General features: G+C 37.2%; 1 protein-coding gene across 4 annotated transcripts in view; it reads right to left on the minus strand.

Moving 5' to 3' along the window:
- The window catches only part of TTC17 (tetratricopeptide repeat domain 17), a 147,885-nt gene that overhangs the window by 91,736 nt on the left and 36,228 nt on the right, over positions 1–19,921 (minus strand). For all 4 annotated transcript variants that reach the window (XR_007134378.1, XM_047775947.1, XM_047775946.1 and 1 more), the window contains exons 3-15: positions 17,424–17,593; positions 16,670–16,781; positions 16,318–16,449; positions 13,339–13,448; positions 12,604–12,748; positions 11,929–12,068; positions 10,304–10,464; positions 7,909–8,021; positions 5,148–5,294; positions 3,444–3,559; positions 3,122–3,287; positions 1,331–1,408; positions 975–1,199 (exon numbers count right to left, since the gene is read on the minus strand). Coding sequence is in view for 3 of the 4 variants with exons in the window: in XM_047775947.1 (XP_047631903.1) it covers positions 975–1,199; positions 1,331–1,408; positions 3,122–3,287; positions 3,444–3,559; positions 5,148–5,294; positions 7,909–8,021; positions 10,304–10,464; positions 11,929–12,068; positions 12,604–12,748; positions 13,339–13,448; positions 16,318–16,449; positions 16,670–16,781; positions 17,424–17,593 (1,815 nt within the window). In the remaining variant the exon portion in view is untranslated. The remainder of the gene's footprint in view (positions 1–974; positions 1,200–1,330; positions 1,409–3,121; positions 3,288–3,443; positions 3,560–5,147; positions 5,295–7,908; positions 8,022–10,303; positions 10,465–11,928; positions 12,069–12,603; positions 12,749–13,338; positions 13,449–16,317; positions 16,450–16,669; positions 16,782–17,423; positions 17,594–19,921) is intronic.

Consider the following 19,921-nt stretch of genomic DNA (forward strand, 5'->3'; position numbering starts at 1 on the left):
CACTTCTTCTAAAAGTTTCTTTGGGGATGAAACTCAGAAAGATGTAGACACCAAGTATAAAGGCAATTTAATTGTATATTTATTACAACTGCATTTCATTAAACCTAAATGTCATCAACTATAACATGAATCCTTATTTCAGAGATGTTAAAATATGAAAATAAAGAAATGATATTTTAGAAACTATGGGAGTTCCCATCGTGGTGCAGTGGTTAACGAATCCGACTAGGAACCATGAGGTTGCGGGTTCGGTCCCTGCCCTTGCTCAATGGGTTAACGATCCGGCGTTGCCGTGAGCTGTGGTATAGGCTGCAGACGCGGCTCAGATCCTGAGTTGCTCTGGCTCTGGCGTAGGCCGGTGGCTACAGCTCCGATTCGACCCCTAGCCTGGGAACCTCCATATGCCGCGGGAGCGGCCCAAGAAATGGCAAAAAGACAAAAAAAAAAAAAAAAGAAACTATGGAATTAACATAAAGCAGTGATGTGATTCTGTGGACTGTATGTGGGAGGTTCAGGGCATGAGTATTGATCTACCTGTCTATTCCTATCAAAACAACCTTTAAACTGTACTTTGGCCTTGTTGGTATAAAGATATCTAGAAACTAAAGTTGTAAAACAGTATAATATTAAGCAATGTGCATACTGTAATGAGTAGGACAAAATGAGAAGCAGATATTTCAGACATAAAAATGTGACAGTATAGTTTTCGCAGCTAGGTCATTCTTATTTAAATGTGTTTCTAAAAAATTAACTGTACAATTTATAAACTTCATTCATTTAAAAACAGATAAACATGTTAAAAATAAATGAAAACAAAAATCTGTTTTATACCCTCTCAAAATGTGCAAATTCTACTCTGAAAAACAAAACATATAAGCTTTTTCATGCCTTCTCTATAAAAATACAAATTATACTCTGAATTTAAGTTATCATTACTTAGAATATATATGCTACAAAGAAACATAAAACCTCACCTCAGAGCTATTGACAGCCAAAGCTTGAAGCAGCAATTTAGTAGCATCAAGGTGAAGGCCATAGTGAATCAAAAGGTTGGCCAAGTTCACAAGAGGAACGTCCTGGTACTGAAGTGGAGCCAAATTCAAAGCCCTCTGGAGACAAGCAATAGCAAAAGTGCTGTTTCCTACCGCTCTCCAGTAAAGTCCAGCTTCATTGAGTATTAGCCAGACAGGCGCATTTGGCTGAAAAACCCCAAACACTTCATTAATACAAAAATACAAAAGTACTTGTTCTAAAAAGAATTTTAATAAATGCATTTTAACTTATAATTGCTGAGCATTTAAATTTCAGATGCCTGAAGTAGGCAACTCACCTTGTTAATAGCATGAAATAAGAAAGACCCAATTTCTTCTTCTGGGATAGTATAGTTATTAATACGGGAAAGCAAAATCTGAAAACATCAAAAGAAGACTGAATCAATTGAAAATAACAGGGGAGGAGTTCCCGTCGTGGCGCAGTGGTTAACGAATCCGACTAGGAACCATGAGGTTGCGGGTTCAGTCCCTGCCCTTGCTCAGTGGGTTAACGATCCAGCGTTGCCGTGAGCTGTGGTGTAGGTTGCAGACGCGGCTCGGATCCCGTGTTGCTGTGGCTCTGGCGTAGGCCGGCGGTTACAGCTCCAATTCGACCCCTAGCCTGGGAACCTCCATATGCCGCGGGAGCGGCCCAAGAAATAGCAACAACAACAACAAAAGACAAAAGACAAAAGACAAAAAAAAAGAAAATAACAGGGAAGACATGAAAAGAATTTCTATAGATGGCAGTCTTTACTTGAGCACCTCAGGAACAGCTAATTTGAACAGATATTTAAAATTACATAAATAACATGAGGCCATTAACATATCAACAGGTGTTGCCCTGCTCATATGTATGCCTTAGTTTCCTTTTATTAGAAGAAGGTAAAAGATAGCAGTTCCCATCATGGCTCAGCAGAAACAAATCTGACTAGGAACCATGAGGTTGCGGATTTGATCCTGGCCTTTCTCAGTGGATTAAGGATCCAGCATTGCCATGAGCTGTGGTGTAGGTCACAGATGAGGCTCGGATCTGGCACTGCTGTGGCTCTGGCGTAGGCTGGTGGCTACAGCTCCGATTCGACCCCTAGCCTGGGAATCTCCATATGCCGTGGGTGTAGCCCTAAAAAGCAAAAAAAAAAAAAAAAAAAGTTAAAAGATATATACACTACGTACTTATTAAGATGATCTATCATTTCCCCATTAAAGTCAATATAAGTGTCTAGAACCAAGTGGGAAATTATTCAGAAGACAAAGCATGCAATACCTGATGCAATTAAAATCTGCTACTTCCTAGCTGGCAAAGCACCAGATTCTCAATCTACTTTATATTCTTACAGTGCTTATATAACTATAAGCAACTCATAGGGTGGGATCATGGTTTGTTTATCTATATATTCCTAGCACTCAAAACAGTGCCTGGTGTTTAACGTCTTTTGCCTCAGTAAATGTTTGTGGAATGTAAGCAGTAACAGCTCATAATTTTAAATTAAAAAAAAAAAACGGTAACTGTGACGGTCTGTTTTCTTTGTAAAAAGGACATTTTCTCATCATTTGTATCCATGGAATGGTGTCTAATACAGGAAGGTTATACTCAGAAGATAACATTCCTGGTTATATATAACTAATATGAACTAAAGAAAACATATTTATAATGTTTGCAAAGCGGGTTATCAAATTCATACAAATTCCTGAGGACCTCACATGAGCCCAGAGCAGGACTGATAAGGCCAAGGAGAGAGAATCTTCCAGCCTTCAATGTATAAATCCTTCTGGAGGTATGGAGGATGCCAAGCTAAACTGTGGTGGTCAGAATGGCCTCTGCTAGGTAAACAGAGTTCTGTATTACTCATCTTTGTAGCCCTCTTAGAGGAACAGTGTTGGTTGTCTACGTAAATAGCATTCTGGTATTCTTTCAACAGCATGACTAAGTTAATTCTTAATTATTACACTAATTCTTTAATTCTATCCTTCAGTTTTATAAACTTTAAGCTAAAAAACTACCTTCTATCAATTTTTTGCTCCACCTATGAGGCTTGTGAAGTCACCCAGAATGGACGGCAATAAACACCAGCCTAAGCGAGCCTTACTTTTCGTGCATGGTCATCTGGCATTTTGGCTTTCAGATCCATGCGGACCTCTAATTCTTTCACTAAGTAGGACAGAGTCTGGCTTTTTCTGAAGTCAGTTATGGAACAGTCAGGGGTTTGGGCCTCTTCTTCTGAAGAATAATCATCACTGTTGAGTTCGTGGATCCTGGCACAAGAAAAAGGAACAAGATTCATATTCTCAAAGTTTGGATGACTTCAAAATAAAGACTTAACCTTTCAAGTCCAAGGCTGGTGCTCTCAAAGAACTGCCAGATGACAATCATGCAGAATCAAGTGCTTTGCCAAATCCATCAGCACTTGCCTGAGTCCTTTGTTTTCCGGAGGCAGAAAATATGTTGGTAATTCCCCACCAACAGGGACTCTAGGATAGCTTTCTGCACAATCTGCTCTTTTAGGCCACAGAATATGCTGTTTGTCCTAATAAAGAGAGAAAGTTTCTCATAAATTTCTTTGGACTCAATATTTCAACATGCTAAACGAACTTTGAAAAGAATATAAATGACCAAACCATAATTTAGTATTTTAAGATATATATAGACACTGTGATAAACTCAATAATATTCTCAATATCCTCTCTACTGAAGATTATTAGCCTAAGTCAGTAATTCTACCAGCTTTACCACACACTGGTTCAGGGTTGGGCAGGACTAAGTCAACTGAGCAAGTAAGACACAGGGAGAGGTTTGACTGGGGCTTCTGGCAGAGAAAAGCCAGTCTTAGTCTCTTATGCCACAAAGAAACAAAAACCAGGTTGTTCCAGCTGCTGCTGGCTTCACCTCATGACCATAAGAAAGACAGGCTTTGGACTGAACGAATACAGGGGATGGCAAATTAAAGAAAATGAAAGAAATAGGTCACTAGTGGCATTACTGGACCACTGAATAAACTACAGCCAAAGTTTGCTCTATCTTTAGACTTACTGTAATACAAGGTAAACTTTCTTTTGGTTAAGCCAATTTAAGGTGGAGTTTGTGACTTGTACCTGGAAGCATATATACACTTATAAAACTGGCACCTTATAAAACCTTTTCTTTGCCAAAGCAAAAGTTTAACGATTGTTATTTTATTTGTAAAATTTCATTTTTCTAAATATAAATAACATGTACTAGAGGTTTACTAAACTTATATCCTAAATCTTTCAAACTTGAGAATTTATATAATATATATAATATATATATTATAAATAGTTTCTGTGTGGTTTCAGTGGGTTGAGAACCCGACATAACGTCTATAAGGATGCAGGTTTGCTCCCTAGCCTCGCTCGGTGAGTTAAGGATCTGGCATTACTGCAATCGGTGATATAGGTCACAGATGTGACTTGGATCCAGTGTGACCATGGCTGTGGCCGGCAGCTGCAGCTCCGATTTGACTCCTAGCCCAGGAACTCCCATGTGTCACAGGTGTGGCTGTAAAAATGAAGAAAAATCTAAGTGGATGTATTCATTCTGTTAGAATAAAAACTCAATTTCCAAAAATGTAATAGGGAATAAAAAAGAAACATGGTTTCTGTTCTCATATCTTGGTATCCCCCTGGTTAACATATAATTATTTCTGTATTAGCTTAGAAATACATACTTATTTACTTGTTTATTATCTGCATCTTCTGCAAGAAGACGAGCCCCAGCAGAGCAAGGAACTTGTTTACTATATTTATATAACAGCAGCCTGGTACACAGTTGGGAGATCAATAAAAGAATACTGATCAAATAAGTGAAGTATATACAAGCATACACTTAGCCAAGTTTAGAAACTTGTGAGGGTTGGTAATTATACTCACAGCTTTCAGTTGAATTCAAGGGCCTATTTGCCCTATTTGACGGGCAAGAACTCAAGGCAGACCCTGTGTCTTACTTGTCTACCACCTAGCGGAATGCCATTCATTTCGTCTAACAAGTGCTTGCTAAACTAACCTGGACAGTAACTCGGGCCATATTCCTCAGTGAAATTGAGGGCCACTACTTTAAGAAACCTTGTCTGAGAAATCTCCTTCATCCTCTTAACTTACCCTATATGCATCAGAGTCCCTGCCCCAGATCCAGAGAATAGAGTGGGCTACAGGAGAAGACTTGACCAAGTCACTGATATCACTCTGATTTGCTTGAACATCAAAGTTCACAGACATCATACTCGAGGTTGATGAATCCTCACCAAACTAGAAAATGAAAAGTTCAATCAAATTGGAAGCAGAAAAGGAGTTGTGACTAAAATTTTAACTCAACCCAAAACATTAGTGAATACTCAAAATCAGAAAGAAATCACAAAGTAGGTCAGTAAAAAAGCAATAATATCTTTTAATTTTCAGAACCATGCCCCAAGAGTATTCTCTCATAGATAATGCATAGCCAGCAACTTTCAGTCAACTAAGCCATTGATGTACGAGGAAAATAGCACAGATTGTTTTCCCTCAACTTCCTTGCTAGGATTTAGTTTCTTTTAGGTTCAACGTTTAGCTGATTTAGAGGTGTGATTCATTATTCTCCTCCCCTATCTAGACTGAAATGATCACTACTTTATAAAATCTGTGTGCTTAAAGGTTCTGAGAGTTTAACATATAGCTATCATTTAGGCATTACAGACTACTATACAATTAATTTCAAATATTTACACCTTTCCTCCAAACCAAGGCACAGTAATATTGGACATTCTCACAAGATAACCACAGTTCCTGCATATTTCTGAAATCTTGTTAGAGAAAAGAATGAGACTAGGGAGTTCCCGTCATGGCTCAGTGGAAATGAATCTGACTACTATCCATGAAGATGCATGTGTGATCCCTGGCCTCGGTCAGTGGGTTAAGGATCTGGTGTTGCCACGAGCTGTGGTGTAGGTCGAAGATGCGGCTCAGATCCTGAGTTGCTGTGGCTGTCGTGTAGGCTGGCAGCTGTAGCTCCGATTCGACCTGTAGCCTGGGAACTTCCATATGCCAGAGGTACAGCCCTAAAAAGCAAAAAAAAAAAAAAAAAAAAAAAGAATGGGACTAGGATGGATGGAGTAGGAAAGACATGAGAAAAAGGAATGAATATGATGATTTGTAGCTCTATACCTTTATGAATAGGAATAGATTCTTTCACTATATAGTGGTGATAAAATTTATGGACATATAATCCTGGAAGCTACACTGGTGCATGGCAGTCTTCCAAACGGTCTGTCTTGAGACCATTATATCTAAAGTTACATTGGGTTTCAGTCTATTTAATTTCTAAATATTCCCCTCTTCCCCCTTAAAATGCCTGGATTTAAGACGGGAAGCTACAGTTCCAGAGGGCATGTCTATTCTTCCTTTACTACCCTTGAAAATCAAACACAGGATATTGCTAGGAGCTGGTTCCCAAAAATCACAGGAAGCTTTTGGTCTCTACTACTACTTCTCCTCCTAAATGGCCTCTTAATTTTTGGTTCTTACTCTTTACCAATGCAGTACTGGTTTTTCCAGATTAAAGAGTTCTGACTTTTCATGGCTGGTCTTCCTATCAAAGTTGTCCTGATCTCTCAATTATATTAACTGTTTATCTCTGGAAGTTTCAATATCTAGGATTTAGGACATGATGGGTTTTCTATAAGACACGATAAATGTTATTTTATTACCAGTATCCTTTTGGATGATAATTGGAACTCTGGTTGTGCTTACTCTCCATATCAGCATCAGCTACACGCTATCTGGTATCATTATATTTACGTATTATTTCTTCCTAACTAGACAGGCTAGGACTTTAAGTGTGTGTATGACTGTATGCGTATGTGTATCTACATGTGTGGACATATAAAAAGAAAGAGAGAAAAACATGTACTTAGCAATGGTGCTTAATAAAAGTTTTCTGTTGTTCATTTTGTTGATGTATTTGGTTGAAGCAACATAACTGGACTGTTGACTTCAGGAAAGAGCATGGCTACTCTTTCCCAAATTTTAAATTATAGGTCTTACTCAAATAAGTTAAAAGGGGATGTGAAGGCTTTGAGTTATAGACCAATTCTGACTTTTCATGTAGTATCAACCTTGTAGTCTTTCATGGTAAAGAAAAGAATCAAACACATATGAATACACAAACACAGCTAGTATTTTGGGAAATAGAAATGTCATTCATGGGTAACCGACTACTCTCTATAAAATCTGACTTCCTGGGAGTTCCCGCTGTGGCGCAACCGGATCTGCAGTGTCCCTGTAGCGCCAGGACACAGATTCACAGATTCAATCCCCAGCATGGCACAATGGGTTGGTTAAAGAATCCAGCGTTGCCACAGCTGTGGTTTAAGTCTTGGATCTGATCTCTGGCCTGGGAACTCCATAGGCCAAAAAAGAAAGTAAATAAATAAGTAAAAATTTTAAAAATGTTTTTAAAAATCCGACTTCCTAAACATAAACGATAACTCAAAACCTTAAATGAGGAGTTCCCATCGTGGCGCAGTGGTTAACGAATCCGACTAGAAACCATGAGGTTGTGGGTTCGATCCCTGGCCTTGCTCAGTGGGTTAAGGATCCGGCGTTGCTGTGAGCTGTGGTGTAGGTGACAGACACGGCTCGGATCCCGCGTTGCTGCGGCTCTGGCCTAGGCTGGGAGCTATAGCTCCGATTACACCCCTAGCCTGGGAACCTCCATATGCCGCAGGAGTGGCCCAAGAAATGGCAAAAAGACAAAAAAAAGAAAAAAAAAACTTAAATGACAGTCATTCATTTTAGAGATCAAATATATAAGGAATTAATCGGAGGAGTGATACTACTCTTAGATATGCCAAAGTTTCTAAGAACTGGAAGAGATTAAGAAAAAGACCTGAACATAGTCCACATTTTCAAAGATATCGCCACGATGGTAGCGCACAGGTTGGTCCCACTGGCAATGTAAACTGTGCTGCTGGTTGACCAGACGGCATATCTGATGATTTCCTGAAATAAGAAAGTAAATTAAAATTGATGTGAAAGATCAGCAGTGTCAAATGATTCTCTTAGTCTACATCATGTAGTATCACCTTGTATTTTTCAGAGCCTGGCAGAGTACTTGCAGAGGGGGTACTTATCCAGGGGAAAACTCATAAATGGTTAATTAAATTAAATCATTCTAAAGAAGCTTTAGTTTCTCCACCTATAGAACAAAGGGACTCCACTAAATAATCACTGAGATATCTTCTGGCAATTACATTCTACGACTGTAAAATCTGTTTTTTTTAAAACTTGAACTGTTTGTTTTAATTAATTATTTCCTTTTTACAGCCTCACCTGTGGCATATATATATAGAAGTTCCCAGGGTAGGGGCTGAATCAGAGCTGTGGCTGCTGGCCTACCACAGCCACAGCAACACTAGATCTGAGATGTATCTGAGGCCTATGCCACAACTTGCAGCAAAGCTGCATCCTTAACCCACTGAGTGGGGTCAGGGATTGAACTCTCATCGTCATGGATACGAGTTGGGTTCTTAATGCGCTGAGCTGAAACAGGAACTCCTGTAAAATTTATTGATTAAATGGTTTTAAGACTTTGCCCATCTCTTTGGAGAGAATTTGCTTTATATACTTCATAACTCTATTTCAAATTTATATATAAGAGATCTGGGAGTTCCTATTGTGGCTCAGTGATAACAAATCCAACTAGTAACCATGAGATATGGGTTCAATCCCTGGCCTCGCTTAGTGGGTTAAGGATCTGATGTTGCCGAGAGCTGTGGTGTAGGCTGCAGACACAGCTTGGATCCTGTGTGGCTACGGCTGTGGCGCAGGCCAGCAGCTGCAGCTCTGATTTGACCACTAGCTTGGGGATTTCAATATGATGCGGGTGTAGTCCTAAAAAGATAAAAAGACAAAAAAAAACCCTAAAAAACAACTCTGGTTGCATTCTAGTACTGAATAAATGATTCCCAGGACTGAACATAACTCTTTATGCTAAAATAGCAAAGACTTGTCAGGTGAATTTTAAGATGGACTTAAATGGTCACAACTAAGGTCCAAAGGGTAAGAGGCTGTACAGACCAATATATTTATCATGGGAGAAGGAAGGATTCTATTCATTTATTCTTTGGGTCAAGCTGTCCTGCTTGCTATCTGCTCCCACAGGGTTTAATCAGAAATGAAACATTCTGGAGACAACCAAATCATTGATATCACGTAAAAGCAAGTTTCTATAGACCAGTAGTTCTTTTTCTCGGTCACGGACTGTAAGAGATTTTAATTAGAGCTATACACCTTCGTCTCAGAAAAAAAAATTATGCACAGACACAATACTGTGTAAAATTTGGGGGAGGATTTCAGAACCCCCTGAAAGTAATCTGTTAATTACTTTCTTGCTTGAGACAAATTCTAGTCTAAAATCTTACTTCTAAATAAAACATTTCTCTTTAACGGAAGAAGGAAAAAAAAAGACTGTTTAGCCTCATTGCCAGTGCTGGCTGAAAAGTGTGTATGCTTTGTTTCTAGGGTGTGTCTGGCTCATGTCAAATTGGTGTAGGGCCACATATGTTTTCAGGCCAGTAGCAACAGTCATCAAATGGGAGATGTTAGAAAAGCAGAATCTAAGGCCCCACCTCAGACCTACTGAATCAGAATCTTCATTTTAAGAAGATCTCCAGGAACCTAGAAATTATCATGCTAAGTGAAGTCAGCCATACTATGAGACACCAACATCAAAGGCTTTCACTGACATGTGGAATCTGAAAAAAGGACAGACTGAACTTCTTTGCAAAACAGATGCTGACTCACAGACATTGAAAAACTTATGGTCTCCGGAGGAGACAGTTTTGGGAGTGGGGGGATGTGCTTGGGTTATGGGATAGAAATCCTGTGAAATTGGATTGTGATGATCATTATACAACTACAGATGTGATAAATTCATTTGAGTAATAAAAAAAGTATAAAATAAGATGATCTCCAGGAGATTGATATGCATATTTAAAGTCAGAGAAGCACCAAAGGTAAGCCACAGAGGGCAAACAACTCTTAAGACTCCCAAGACACAAAAGATTTGTTTTTTACTTTAAAATGTGAATTTAAAAAAGCTAGAATGGCCAAACCAGTTTCCCAGGCCTGCTGCTACACCCACAGTGAGAATTTCATTTTCAGATTGAGAGAAGCCAGAAGTGCACCTTACACAGCTTTCCGGCTATTCGAAGTGTGAAAGTAAAGCAAGCACACTAGAACCGCTCCTAACCTGTCTTCAATGGCCTGGAGTCAGCACTTACCTAATTGTGCCTCTTTTGCCATCTGAGTCTCATGGATGATATTTCTTAGGATTTGCTCCTCCTGAATCAGCTTATGTTTTTCTAGGATCTCCTGCTGTCTCAAGTAGTGGTCGTGTTGCTTTTGATATTCTTTCAACTCATTCAGTGTTCGCTGGAGGGATCTTAACATTTTTTAATACCAGGAAATGTTACAAAGCTCTAAAATTGTGAATTTTTAAACCCGCTTAAATGCACTGATTTTCTGTTTCTCAGGAAAAATTGTTCAATTTCTCCTTTTAACACACAATCACTGTACCACAAATTTAAGAATAATAGAGCTAAATAAATGTTATTATTTTATTAAAATTTGGGGGCAAAAGATGAGTGTGAAATTCTTCCCATAAATCACAATTAATGACATTAAATGGTATGTTGGACTTTTCCGGTGGAAAAAAAAATACATATCAGTACACTATAAAGCTTTACGCATTTAACAACACTATTTTTCTTCACAAAGATTGTATTAGTACCATGGACATTCAAGACCTTTGTAGAATATTCCTTTTCATCTTTTCCTTTGCTTCTACCTACAGACAAGGTTAAGAGAAAAGGACACATAACCTTGCTCTTGTGCTCTGGTTCCTTGGCTTACAGATTTTGGGGGGGCGGAAATCACAGAAACTTTGCTTAGGAAGAAATATTTCCTATCACCTGGTATTGCTTGGTTATATTTAGTCACAAAAATCTTAATGCCTATTATACCGTAAACATGTGGAGATTTAGAAGCTGTATAGATGGTATAAGAGTATAATGCTGGAGGAAGTTCAGCCAGGGCAAGCTCTGATCAGGTATAACAGAAGCCAGGCATAAATAAGCTGTCATTCTTTCCTTTCCACTACATTAGGCTTTTAAACAGATTGGAAAATAGGCAAATATAAAAATTTAAGGAAATCTAAATCTCTAATAAGTATCTAATAATTCTCTAATAATTCAAGCAGACTTAAAATATTAAGGCAAATTCTATAGAGATGAACAATTCACTTCTGAGTTATGTGACATTCCTTTACTGGCACTATTATTTACAGAATTAAATACAGTATATTTTTAAATTAAGTATGTAAACTACAAGAACCAAGTACAATAGATTTCCATCACTGTACAACTTACACAAGTCGAATTAAAATGGGGGCCAAAGAATCTCTCAACATCACTAAATCAACATAACAATAGCCTAGCCCTAGGAGTTAAAGGGCAGAAAGATCAAGTATAGCACATGCAAGTGATTTACTGACAATGTACGCTATAGAAATAAAGATGTAATCAATAAAATCACTGAGCATCTGGCAGCAGTACCCCCTCCATCTAACTTGATAAAAGTAACTGATGATCCAAATTGTCAAGATCTGATTTAAAAAAAAAAAATCTGATTGACAGCATTTACTATTAACATTCTCTATATCCTGGAATCCTTTACATAAACACTGACTTGTGCTAAACCCCCTGGATTTGGAGAAAAAGGACAGGGCTAGCAGTAGTGAAAAGATGTTTTTTCTTAATTCTAATGAACAAATTAACACTGATATCCTACACAGGTCTAACCTAAGGTTCTATGGTGCTTATGCAGTGAAATTTTTTCTCCCAATTACCTATGTTGAGCTTCTAATTTCTGTTCAAGTTTTTGCTGACACAGAACAGCATGCTTCCTCTTTATAGCTTGCTCAAACCCAGGTTTAGCCTGCAAAGCATGGTCATAACAGAGCACTGAGTGGTTATATTCCCCAAGCATCTGTAGAGACAAAAACAAACACACACACATACACAAACGCAAGGAGAAAAATGTTAGCCTGGTTGCATGTGTCCAAACCCTCTAGTGATTTACAAAATCACACCAAGTCTCACACAGTGAACATTATTTCAATCAGTGGCCAAATCTCCATAACATGAAGCAACACTATATAAGATGGCTCAACTGGAAGTACTGCCATCTTAAGAGGGGCACTCTGCAGAAATTTAACATTCCTATCAATTTAACTATTTTCTTTTTTGTCAAGAGACTAGGACACTTATAATTCATTACTATCATAAAGTTTTTATCCTGTAATTTCTTCACTTCTATCCTTTTTCATGTTTGGACCACAGAGGGGGAAAGGTATTTTTTATTGAAAAGGGAAAGAAAAAAAGAAAGAGCGAGAGGAAGGAAGGGAGGAAAGGAGGGAGGGAGAGGGAAAGGGAAAGAGAGAGAGGAAGGAAGGGAGGGAGGGAGGAAGGAAAAGAAAAAATACCAACTGGATTTGTTCACATAAACAAAAAGTTGTATTTACTGCATATATATTTCCTAAAGTATAATAGCTGGTGAAGAAGTCACTGTCATCCAGAGCTGCGTGGACCACGACAGCAGCATCAGCAGAGAAGTGTGCTCTGTGCAGAACATTCGCCAAGTTGACCAGGGCAATATCTTTATTGTGCCTAAAAGAGGAGACATAATTAGATGTTAGGAAAAAAAAAAAACATGTGCTCTACAATTATGTATAACTACCTGACAAGGTGAAATTACATTCAAAATTACTGAGCTTAAGAAAATAACTTTGAGTTTACTTATAAATGGGGAAAATAATTTAAGAAAATCCTAATGTTCAATTTTACATAATTGATGGTGCTTATTCAATCTGATACCTACAAATTTTGCCATAAATATAAGGTCTGGCAGAGATTTTATGATTTTAAATTATACCTAGGGCTTAAATTTACTTTGAGAAAATTTTAATTTATCATAGTTTCTCTAGTCAAGGTCCTTACTTTCAAGTCTTAAGTGAATCAGACGGCATCTACATTACATATTTTTTATCCTTAATAGAAATCAGAAGTATATTATGCTATTATCATTTTGAACTCTTTGACATCTATCATTTTTGGAATGGGACTAATTTCTGGGAATAGGGATGGAAAGAATGTAAGCACAACACAATGCTGCTTCTTGTGGTTTTCTTAGGTATCGCTTCTTTAACAGTGCTGAGTTACATGGAAAATCAGGAAGTCCAGAAGGGGAGGAGTCCTACCTGGAAGAAAAGTGAAGTGCTCGCATTGCACATTCTACTACTTGATATGGCTCATTCTTTATTCTCCAGTAAAATGAGGCCATGTTATATAGTACCCACGAGGAAGAGTTCTAGAAATTGAACAAATAACATGATTATCAAACATAAGACAGTTTCTTCAACTCAGAATGTTCAAAATGAACACCTTTCTCTCATTTGAAATTTAAGATGAAGATTAAGACTTACTACAGTAGGGATAAAGCAGAGGAGAAAGTACAAATAAACTACTCCTGTCAAGAGTCTTCTAATGATTAGTTGAGCAAGTATATTAAGTATGATGGAAACAGAGAGAACATCTGACCCCAGGCTCTCATTCCAAGGGGGAAATAAAGCCAAAAAGCCCACCAAATGGCCACAACTGTTTGGGCCCTATTTTAGGACTTCATTTTTTAATTTATTTTATTTTTATTTTGTTTTATTTTATTGCTGCACCTGCGGCATACGGAAGTTCCCAGGCTAGGGGTCAAATCAGAGGTACAGCTGCCAACCTACACCACAGCCACAGCAACAAAGGATCTGAGCTGTGTCTACAACCTATGCCACAGCTAAAGTCAAGGTTAAAAAGAACTTCAAATAGATTTGCTCCTTTTATGGCTCAGATTTTTTATCTTCTAACATATACTGAATTTTAGATGTATGGCAGTCAAAACACAGCAGAAGATCTAAATAGACATTTCTCCAAAGAAGACAGACAGATGGCCAAAAAGCACATGTAGAGATGCTCAACACACTATTATTAGAAAAATGCAAATCAAAACTATGAGGTATCATCTCATACCACTCAGAAGGGCCATTATCAAAAAGGCTACAAACAATAAATGCTGGAGAGGGTGTGAAGGAAAGGGAACCCTCCTAAACTATTGGTAGAATATAAACTGGTACAACCACCATGGAGAACAGTATGGAGGTTCCTTAAACAACTAAATATAGAACTACCATATGATCCACCAATCCCATTCCTGGGCATATATCTGGAGAAAACCGTAATTTGAAAAGATTCATGTACCTTGATGTTCACTGCAGCACTAATTACAATAGCCAAGACATGGAAGCAACCTAAATGTTCATCAACAGAGGAATGGGTAAGAAGATGTGGTACAGGAGTTCCCCTCATGGCTTAGTGGTAACAAACCCGACTAGGATCCATAAGGACGCAGGTTCAATCCCTGGCCCCGCTCAGTGGGTTAAGGATCTGCCATTGCCTTGAGCTGTGGTATAGGTCACAGATGCGGCTTGGATCCCGTCCCTTGTTGTGGTGGCTATGGTGTAAGCCAGCAGCTACAGGTCTGATTCGATCCCTAGCCTGAGAACTTCCATATGCCACGGGTGTGGCCCTAAAAAGACAAAAAAAAAATGAGAGAGAGAGAGAGAAAGATATGGTACATACATACAATGGAATATTACTCAGCCACAAAAAAGAATAATGCCATTTACAGCAATATGGATAGACCTAGAGATTATCATACTAAGTGAGGTAAGTCAGACAGAAAAAGACAAATATCATATATCACTTGTATGTGGAATTTTTCAAAGGGTACAAATGAACTTATTTACAAAAGAGACAGTCTCATAGACTTTGAAAACAAATGTATGGTTACCAAAGGGGAAGGAAAAGAGATGGACTGGAGTTCTGGGAATGGTAAAGGCATACTTTCATGTATGGAATGGATGATCAACAGGGACCTGCTATAGCACAAGGAAATCTACTCAATGTTCTGTGAAAACCTATATGGGAGTGTATATGTATGGCTGAATCACCGCTGTGCAGCAAAAATTAACACAACATTGTAAATCAACTACATTTCAAAAGAATTATTTTTAAAAAAATCTGAAACCAAAAGCAAAAAAAAAAAAAAAAAACTGAACCATATCAAAAACTCAATGTTGGAGTTCCTGTTGTGGCGCAGGGGTTAACAAATTCAACTAGGAACCATGAGGTTGCGGGTTCAATCCCTGGCCTTGCTCAGTGGGTTAATGATCCGGCGTTGCTATGAGCTGTGATGTAGGTCGCAGACGCGGCTCGGATCCCGCGTTGCTGTGGCTCTGGCGTAGGCCGGTGGCTACAGCTCCGATTCGACCCCTATCCTGGGAACCTCCATATGCCGTGGGAGCGGCCCAAAGAAATAGCAAAAAGACAAAAAACAAACAAACAAACAAAAAAAACCCTCAATGTAAGTTTACCTAAGAAGAGAAATTTCAAATTCTGCATGTAAAAAAAAATCATAAGATTTAAGATAAAATGGGAAAAACACATGGCAGCCAATGTTTAATATCTTTAATATATAGGTAGCTCATAAAAAAAATTGGCACATCATAAATCAACTATACTTTAATAAAAAATTAGTTAGTTAAAAAATAAATATTTTAAACAGAAGGAAAAAAAAGGAGATGTTCTCTTGGAGTTCTCTTGTCATGCAGTGGGTTAAGGACTGGGTGTTGTCACTGTTGTGGCTTTGGTTGCTGCTGTGGCATGGAACTGATCCCCGGCCCAGAAATTTCCAAATGCTGCAGGTATGGCCAAAAAAAAAAAGTAAATGTTCTGTTAAAAGAAAATTACATGAAGATTTAACGGTTGGCGGCGATTTTTCTTTCTGTTCAGAGAACAGTGACAATCTATGTATTTATTGTGTGTAGATATATAAAAGACATTAATGTCAAATTTTTGTTCACATTCAAAATATATGATCTAGCCTGTGAGCCTTGTTGGTTATATTAGTTTATAATTTGTTCTTTTTCATGAATTAGTTTAAATAAAACTTTTTGGTATCTCTTCCTGGTAACAAGAAATGGATTACCAATGCTTCTCTATAACTTTGACTATACAGTTTACATTAATGTAATAATGACTTCAAATCACTCTCTAGACAAAAACAAGCTAGGAGAGAAAAATATCTCTGTTCACACAGAGGCTCCCAGCTCTTTAAGTCATTGGTAACTTACCTTCTGTAGGCCTTCATGAATGAGGTGACCAATGTCATCTATACTTCTTCCTAATCGTTTAGATAAATATGTGAAGATTGGATCTTCTTTAGGTAGTAGAGGTGCAGAAAGATTAACTCTCTCTTGCACGCCCTGAAGAGAAGAAAAAAAATGGAAAAGGAGATTATAAACATAAAAAAAATCACAAGTAATTTGGTATCTTACATCATTTACATTGAATGAATTTTAAGAAATAGGAGATGTTTGTTAAATTATAGAGCTATTTAGGAGAAAAGAAAGAAAAAGTATGTGTAAGAGGTTAAAGAAAAAAATGAAAATGAACAAACAAAAAACCCTAAATTATTCTACTTACTCGTAAGTGCTGAAAAGCATGTATACTATATGGAAGTTCTAGAATTTTAGTGCAATCAGGTTGCTCAGGGTCCGGAGGGACAGGAGATTCTGTGTCTATATAATCTTCAGGGCTAAAACCAAGAAGCAAGAGATAATGAATGAACTAAAAGTGACAAAATTTCCAATTTTCCTTAATTAATTCATATTCTTAAAGCATCTCACTTTACAACTGTTATCAGTCAACATGCAACCTTCTTCACATAGCTGATATTAGAGTAAAATATTTTGGAATTTTAACTTAAAGGAAATAAACTAAGAGCTAGAGAGAAAATAGTAGCTAAGTCATGGAATGTTAAGCTGGACTTTTCAAAAGCTAATATAATACTGCTAAACTCTTTTTAGAAATGTTAAACCAGTTTACACTGCTTTACCAGTCATTAATTTTTATATATTTTTTCCAATTTGATAGATGAAATCTATCTAAATATTTCTGTATGTGCTTACTTGATTATTACTGAGGAACATTTTTTTCCATATGTTTATTGGTCATTTGTATTTTTTTAACCATACAATGTTCAATTTTATACTGTGCTATTAAATATTTGTAATTGATTTATAAGAATTCTAGGCATAGTATATATTTTAAACTTTCAAATTTCAATAAACTCATCAGTGACTGAGGTTTATTCTCATTAGAGAAATAATTTTTATTGATTTGAGAAAGGTCTGTTCGGGAAGAGGTAGTTTTATCTTTGAAAAGAGAATTTCTTTACCTGATGTCTTTGCTTTCCAAAGTTATGTATGTGCCATCATACAGATCTAGGTCCCCTAAGGGCACTTTGGCTTTGATGCAGTCTGGATCCTCTTTATTATGTCTCTGTTCCAGTCCCGTATCTCTGTCCTCATTCTCTTCTATGTGAATTTTTTGAGCAACTAACTGCTTCTGTTGAGAAGAAAATAAGAACACAATGGATTTTTCTAATATTTCAATAGATACCATGTAAGAATTTATTTAGTGAAATATAATTGATTTACAATGTTGTGTTAGTTTCAGGTACAGCAAAGTGATTCAGTTATGAACAGAGAGATACACACATTCTTTCTTAGATTTTTTTCCCCATTATAGTTTATTACGAGATATTGAATAGTTTCCTATGCAGTACAGGACCTTATCGTTTATCTATTTTATACATGGTTTGCATCTGTAATCCCAAACTCCTAATTAATCCCCCATTCCCACAAGCTTGTTTTCTATGTCTGTAAGTCTGCTTCTATTTTGTAAATAAGCTCATTTTTATCATTTTTAAGATTCCACATATAAGTGATATATATTTGTCTTTCCCTGATTTACTTCACTATGATAATTTCTAGGTCCATTCATGTTGCTGCAAATAGCATTATTTCATTCTTTTTTATAGCTGAGTAATATTCCATTGTATTTTATGTGTGTGTCTGTGTGTGTGTGTATCACAATCTTTATCCATTCATCTGGACATTTAGATTGCTTTCCTATCGTGGCTATTGTAAATAGCGCTGCTATGAACACTGGGATGAACGTATCTTTTTGAATTAGATTTTTCTCCAGATATATGTCCAGGAGTGAGATGGCTGGATCATATGGTAACTCTATTTTTAGTTTTTTAAGTAATTGCCATACTGTTTTACACAGTGGCTGCACCAATGTACATTTCCAACAATAGTATAGGAGGGTTCCCTCTTTGAGAAAAAGGAGAATTTAACATGTTGAGGAAATCAGAGAATTCTGAATATACCCTCAGTTAACTTTAATGACAAAAATAAGCTTCTTGAAAGAGGCGTCCATATACAGAAAGCAACAGAACAGTACTGGCACATGAGTACTTTAATATGATCTCTGACTACCTACAAACCTTCATCTATCAACACAGCAATTTAATGGCTCAGCAATTAAAACTACACTGAAGTGTCCAAACATGTCATAGTTCAGTTCCAGACATCCAGCATGTTGACGGGGATACGTGGAATAACTTCCCCTAATGCCCTGTGCTCCATGAAAATTCCTGGCAGTCATATTTTTTGACCAAAACATACATGACAGCCATGTTTCTACTGCCCATATCGATTATAACATTTTCCTATACTCAGTGCATATTTTCCCAAAAGAAAAAAAGGAGAAGTCCCTCTTAACCACTTTTGAAATCCATCTCTCCCTTCCAAAAGTTATCACTACCTTAAATTTATGCATAATTTTTATGTATATTTTTAAAAATATTACTATATTACCCTTATTCTCTTAAAATATTACTTTATATATATATACATACCTATATCTCCAAAGTCACATATACAACTGCATTAGAAGTTTTAAAGTTTTATATAAATAGTATTATACTGTACATATCATTCTACAACTTTCTTTTTATACGTAATACTATATTTTTGAGATTTATCTACATTGGTTGGTATAGCTATACATTTTTCATTTTAATGGCTGTATAAAGATGTATTTATCTATTTTCTTATAAACCTTTAGGTTCTTTTAAAAATATTTTTGCTATTAAATATACTATATATTCTTACAAAAATGTCATTGTGTAAGAGTTCCAGCAGGGACTGTATGGGACACACACTTCTTGTTTATTCAGTCACTGTCAACCTGCTCTTCAAAGTGCTTGTAACAACTAGAATTCTACAAACAGATTAGAATAATGTCCATCTCCTCACAAACTTACCAACATTTGGTTTTATCCTATTTTTTAATTTATGTCAACCTGATGGTTATGAAATGTCACCTTGTCATAATTTGTGAACAAATTTGCTGCCCCTCCTTTTAAGAAGATTCTATATCACTGCTCTGCTGGATTCAGATGCAGCCAATATGATTTCCTCTGGTCAATGTAACACGAGACGTGCCATCTGCCCCTTCTGGAGGGAAGCATTTTTAGAGCCAATGTATGCCTCACTATGTTCTTTCTTTTCTCTCAGGTACTGAGAATGGCAATGTTCAGAGAGTGTCAACCTGGGCTGGCATAAGAATGACAGTGACATTTAGTATGACCTTATTGTTTTAAGCCATTAAGATGACTAGAATGTTGGAGTTCCTGTCCTGGCGCAGTGGTTAACAAATCGGACAAGGAACCATGAGGTTGCGGGTTTAATCACTGGCCTTGCTCAGTAGGCTAAGGATTCGGCATTGCCATGACCTGTGCTATAGGTCACAGACTTAGCTCGAATTCCTTGTTGCTATGCCTCTGGCAAAGGCCAGAAACAACAGCTTCTGATTAGACCCCAG

The sequence above is a fragment of the Phacochoerus africanus genome, chromosome 4 (genome assembly GCF_016906955.1).
Source record: "Phacochoerus africanus isolate WHEZ1 chromosome 4, ROS_Pafr_v1, whole genome shotgun sequence".
In the NCBI taxonomy this organism is placed as follows: domain Eukaryota; kingdom Metazoa; phylum Chordata; class Mammalia; order Artiodactyla; family Suidae; genus Phacochoerus; species Phacochoerus africanus.